The following is a 6115-nucleotide window of genomic DNA, read 5'->3' as shown; positions in this document are numbered from 1 at the left end:
GGGAAGGGTATAAAGATTATTAAGAGTAGATGTTCCACATGAAAGACACAAAAATTCAATTACAAAAATCTACGAAAACAAAGAAAAACTTCACAGAATAAAGAATTAAGAATCCTGGAGGGGACGGGAGTGTTTACTGGGGAAATGGCTCAGGGGTAAAGTGTGCTGGGGAGACATGAAGACCTGAATTTGGGTTCCAAGCACCCATGTAAAAGCTAAGTGTGGTGGTGTCTGTAATCTAAGTGTTGGAGAGGAGGGGGATGACAGGTATATCCTGGGGGTTCAGTGGCCAGCCAGCCTAGCCAAAATGGCAAACTCCAGGTTCATCAAGAGACCCTGTCTCCAAAGCTCAGTGGAAAAGTCAATGAAGAAGATATCCTAACGTTAATCTCTGGCCTCCACACATGCCTGCCTGGGTGAGTGCACTGGGATACACACTTGCATACACTCATCACATCTCTCCAACATACAAACACACAAATTCCTTTAGGGCTTATTAAACTTGAAATGTCCTTGGAACCCTTAGGCAGGGATGTCAGAGGATGTGTTTTAAGTCTCAAGTGGATGCCTGAAGTCTCAGATGAACTCTAAAGGTACCATTTTTCCTCTACACATACTTTTGATAGGGTTTAATTAAAAAATTAGGCAAGTAAAATTAACAAAAACAGTTAATAAAGTAGAACAGTTATAGGGGTTGGATAAATGGCTTAACAGTGAAGAGCACTGGTGCTCTTGCAGAGGAACCAGGTTTGGTTCCCAGGACCCACATGATGGCTCACAACTATCTGTAACTCCAGTTCCAGGGAATCCAATGCCCTCTTCTGACCTCCGCAGGCAATTCAGGACTTAAGTGCACTTACATACATTCAGGCAATACACTCATACACATAAAATTAAAAAAAAAATTTTTTTTTAATCAAAAAATTTTTTTTTAAAATAAATAGAACTTAAACCTTTTCTACCTGCTAATGGGACTGAGTATCTTTTTACAACTTTACTGTATTAGTTTAGCCATTTGGCATCCCTCTTATATAAGTTTCTTGTGTAAGATTTTTGTCACCCTACTGGTTTGTTTTGGATAGGAGTTATAAACAGTCCCTGAATATTAGTTCTTTGTCAGCTGAATGTCTGTTAATATTTTCCCTAGTTCCAAAGTTTTTTTTTCACTTTGTGGCATACCTGATTAAAAACATTACTAATTTTAATGTAGTTGAATCAATCAACCTTAACATAGTGGTTTTCACCTTAAGAAATCTTTCTTTAAGATCATCAAAGTATTACCATTACTATTTTCTAAAAGCTTAGTAGTTCTGCTTTTCATGGATTTTAACCATATGCAGCGGGTTTTGGGGTGTGGTGTTAGGTAGAGGTTGACATTTTTTCCAATAGATAAATAACTGCCCAAGGATCATTGATTGAGGTCATCTTTTCTCCAGCTCTGAAATGCCAGCTCTGTATAAAGTTCTCATGTGTGTCTGTTTCTAGACCATCAGTCAATTTCATACCTCAGCCAACTCTAAACCACAAGTTACAATACAATCACAAGTCTGACCATCATCTCCTAAGATATACTCCTCTTTGTCTATGACTTGTTTATTTTCCTTTTCTAGAGATTTTCAAATGGCACATCTAGTTCAAAATTTTAAAGAACTGCTGGAATTGTTCTTGGAATAAATATATAAACATAAAACTATCAATTTTTAAATACTGACCCTGTCAAAACATGAACATAGTATATCTTTCATTTTGTTTTCTGTAATATTTTAGCCTAATTAATGGTAAATTTTAAAAAATCTTATACTTATTGCTCATGTATATTTCTTTTCAATGGCTTGTATATCCTGAAACCTGCCAAATTATTTATATTCTAGCAATTTATATACATATTTTATTTTACTTTTTTACAAAGTCACAGCATCTATTAATCAACAGTTATTTCTTTTCCAAACTTCACCCCACCACACACACTTCTTGAAGTTAATAATCTCCAAAATATTGTAAAATAGGTGTTAAAATACAAAAAGCACAAGGGTACAGATAGGCAGTCAACCAATCTTATTCCCAAACAGTAAAATTTTAATATGTCATTATTAAATTCATTTTTTATTGTACATTTTTATTAAAAAAAATCTGTATCAGATTATGGCCACTATCTTCTAAACTTACTTTGTGAAAAGTTCTTATCACAATCGATGTTAGACTTTACTAAATGTCCTTTGTATCTACTAATATATTTCCTTTAGTCCATTAACATGGTCATATTAAAATCAATCTTGAATTTCTTAAAATGAATTCCATTTAGTTATGAAGAACTATCTTTTTAAACAATGCTAGACTGTTAGTAATAATTTTTATTCTCTGCAATGAGAAGACCAAAATCAATTTTTCTGTCCTGGATTACTTTTAAGAGATTTCTGGACTATTATGCTACTCATATGACCTGGAGAGTGGTGCTCATTGTTGGGTTTTTCTCCCTGTATTTTTGAAGGGTTCCAACAAAACTGAAATATTTGTTCCTTGACTATAGACAGTTAAACTAGACAGCTATGTTTAATTAAACATCTAGGCCATCTGAGCTGCTTCTTTGTGGAAAGGTTTTTGCCAACCAATTTAATTTCTTAAATGGCCACAATGTTATTTAACTTTTCTATCTTTCCTTGATTCTACTTTTCAAAGTTTTAATTTTCCAGACAGTTTGTATTTCACTTTTAGTTTATTGCTATGAAGTTATTTATTATATCCTATTATAAAATATCTATAGAATTTTTCTTCACTTGTATTATCTTTCTCTGTTCATCAATCCTGCTGATAGTTGCCAGCTGTATTAATCTTTGTGTAATTCATTGAAGATTTCTTTATATATGTTCAACTTCATCTATTTCCTAAGCACAGTTAGCCACAAATAGAGACATGAGTTGGTCAAGAGTACCAAATATACTTCAACAACTAAAAATAAAGCAAAATAAATTTTTTAGTCAGTGGTCATAACTTGCTTATACTGTTGCAATTTCAGTTAGTAGACTTTATACTTTTAGAACAATATAAGTCAAATAAAAAATTAGAACGCACAGCAGTTCTCACAAATGTCCTCTCCCCAACGGGAGAAAAAACTATTGTGTGCATCTTTAGTCACACTTGATGAACCAACAATGATGTATGTTTTTAAAGGTCACAGTTTTTATTAGGGTGCATTTTAAATGTATGACAAATGGCCATCACTTTTGTTGTCATTTTTAGTTTTCCTGATTCTTTCTACAAAATGTCCATTTTCTACTTGATTTATTTATGCTTTGTTATTTTATCTTCTTACTTTGGTTACTGTCATTCTAACTTCTCAAGTTGGGAGAACATAAGTGCTACATTAAACTCAACCGTGGACCAACTCCAACACAAGCGGCTTCAACTTTCCAATGCTACCCTACCTCTCCTGCTACCTACTCTGTTGATTCACTTTTGTTTCTGTTTTCCAATCTCATTTTTACTTGTCACCTGATAAATTCTGCTTATTATAACCTAGATTCATTAAGAAAAGAAACATTTCTTTACTTTCCTATTGTGAAGTTAATTATTCTAGGCTCTTTTGAGTTACATCTAGAAACAAGAGTTCTTTCATTTCCTAAAACACTATTTCCTTTCTTTTTAAAATTGCATTTATTTAATTTATTGTGTGTGTGTGTGTACATACAAGTACCTGGGTTAAGAATGGGTTCTCTCCCTCCACCGTATGGATTCCAAGGATGGAACTCAGGTAATCAGGCCTGGCAACAAGCACTTTTAACCTACTGGGCCATCTTACCAGCTCCTAAAACACCTAAAATTTCACTATGATCCTCAAGCTTAAGACTTCTTTTAGTATTTAGATTACTTATGCTAACTTTCAAGATCTTTTCTAATTTGACAGATTCTGTTGGTAGATTTTTCCTTTCTACTTGTCTCTAAGCAAAAGCTCCACTCACATCAACCACCGCCCACATAAACTAGTCTTTTATGCTATTAACAGCTTTTCTGCCCTTTCCTCAAACCACCCAACACATCCACCTGTGAAATCATGCACAATCATGTAACAGCTGACTTGCTGCAACTCACAACTACATTTACATAATACAGGACAAATATAAAGCAAAACAAAGCAATACAGAAATCAAGTTTTTCTCAACATCTACTTTATCTTGTTTAATTGGTTCAGTTCAGTTGTTCAGATCACTAAAGAACACAGCAAATGGAGCATGACACTATAGATAGCTAGTATGCAATAAGTACTTAACAGATGCAACAACGTACCTTGCCAGCCAGGCGGCTGGAGATGATTCCATTACTAGATATAAGACAATCAGCAAGAGTCGTTTTTCCTGTTAAAACAACATTAATTACAATCTATGTTTTTCTCTAAAGGGGCTAGCACTATATGCTGCCATAATATTATCTCCACATCTGTAGAGCTCATCAATCTCACCTGAAAAGTTATCAGGTAATTCTTTTGAGGCATAGAAATTTTCTTAATTTGAGGCAAAATTAAAACAAAAATACAAAAACCCTCAGACTTTTAACTGATGAGGCAAACCATCAAGTAAATCAAATACATGTGGTTTCTGACATTGTTTATATTAATTACTATTAATCTACAAGAAATCAAGTTTATTAGAACTTATCAATCATCCCATACTCAGAATAGTGACCGTACTTAGAAACTTAAGGTTCTAAAAGCTCAGAATGACAAGACAGTAGTAATTTTTACTTCTGAAAGATATATTGGGTAAATTAACATAAAAAATTATCAAACATAGTCTTCAGTCATATTTCCCTGTGTGTGTGATTCTGGCTAATTATTTCCCAGTTAAACTCTTAATACTTAGCAAGAAAACGTGGAATGTAGTTTATAATCAAAGAAATTTTTTTTCTTTAATTTTTTAATTAATTCGTTTTCATTTTATGTGTATAAGTGTATTGCCTATATGAATCTAAGAGCACCCAACGGTAGTGCAGGGCCTGTGGCAGTCAGAAGAGGGAGCTGGAGCCCCTGGAACTGCAATTACTAATAGTTGTTAGTTGCCATGAGCATGTTGGGAGAATCTGGGTCCTCTGCAAGAACAGTCAGTACTCTAACAGCTGAGCCATCTCTCCAGCCCAATGCTTTTTCTTAACCCACAACCTTTAGAGTGTACTTTTTTCTCATGTATCTCATGTTGTCCGTCTTCACCTCTTAGAAGAATGCTAATTATTAGCTAAGTCTGTTAATTTCAACAGCATCCTTTGATACCACACACACACACACACAGACACAACACACACACAGACACACACACACAAATTCAGTAATCACCACTTTCATCTGCCCACAGCTGCACTCCAATGGCACATGTAGAGACACATACCTCATTTGTTAATAAAAAGCCATTTAAAGAGTCCTACCATGGTCTACGTGAGCCAAAACGCAGATATTCCTGATGTTAGCAGTGTTTTTCTGGAGTTGAATCATCTTATCCACACTATTGAGCACCATGGTTATTTATTTCCTATGACTAAAAATTAAATGGTAATTACGAATGTTACAAAAACTAAAAGTCGGGGGGAGGGGTGGGAAAGACAATAACAAAAAGCAAATGTAGATTTAGATGCTGGGGACTTAACGCTTCAGTCTCAGATTCCTTAAACTGAGAACCCAATGAACGTTTCCTGATGTGATATGGCATCTCAGGCCCAAGTCCACCCCTTCCTATGACTAAAAATTAAATGGTAATTACGAATGTTACAAAAACTAAAAGTCGGGGGGAGGGGTGGGAAAGACAATAACAAAAAGCAAATGTAGATTTAGATGCTGGGGACTTAACGCTTCAGTCTCAGATTCCTTAAACTGAGAACCCAATGAACGTTTCCTGATGTGATATGGCATCTCAGGCCCAAGTCCACCAACAAAGTCATCACATCCTGATATCCTGGGGTGTGCTGGAAGCTTCCGGATGTGCGGGGCGATGAATCACGCAGCCATGGGACTGGCTGGAGTGACACCATGCCAAACCAGCGCACTAATTAACTTGAGTCAAAGACTACCGCGGGATGGGCGGACATCTCCGCATGCCCTCTTCACTTCTCTGCAAGTCTCTCCTTAAGTTAGGCG

At 35.4% G+C, this 6115-nt stretch overlaps 1 protein-coding gene across 1 annotated transcript in view; it reads right to left on the bottom strand.

Annotated features, from left to right (window-relative positions):
- Efl1 (elongation factor like GTPase 1) overlaps positions 1 to 6115 on the bottom strand; it is a 144666-nt gene that overhangs the window by 138167 nt on the left and 384 nt on the right. Inside the window, exons 2-3 of the mRNA XM_008844450.3 lie at positions 5410 to 5519; positions 4282 to 4349 (exon numbers count right to left, since the gene is read on the bottom strand). Coding sequence (XP_008842672.1) covers positions 4282 to 4349; positions 5410 to 5500 — 159 coding nt within the window. The 5' untranslated portion in view covers positions 5501 to 5519. The remainder of the gene's footprint in view (positions 1 to 4281; positions 4350 to 5409; positions 5520 to 6115) is intronic.

The sequence above is a fragment of the Nannospalax galili genome, unplaced genomic scaffold, assembly GCF_000622305.1.
Source record: "Nannospalax galili isolate Female #2095 unplaced genomic scaffold, S.galili_v1.0 scaffold902, whole genome shotgun sequence".
NCBI lineage: Eukaryota > Metazoa > Chordata > Mammalia > Rodentia > Spalacidae > Nannospalax > Nannospalax galili.
The sequence above is the reverse complement of the archived record's forward strand: the minus strand, read 5'-3'. Positions and strand labels throughout refer to the sequence as shown.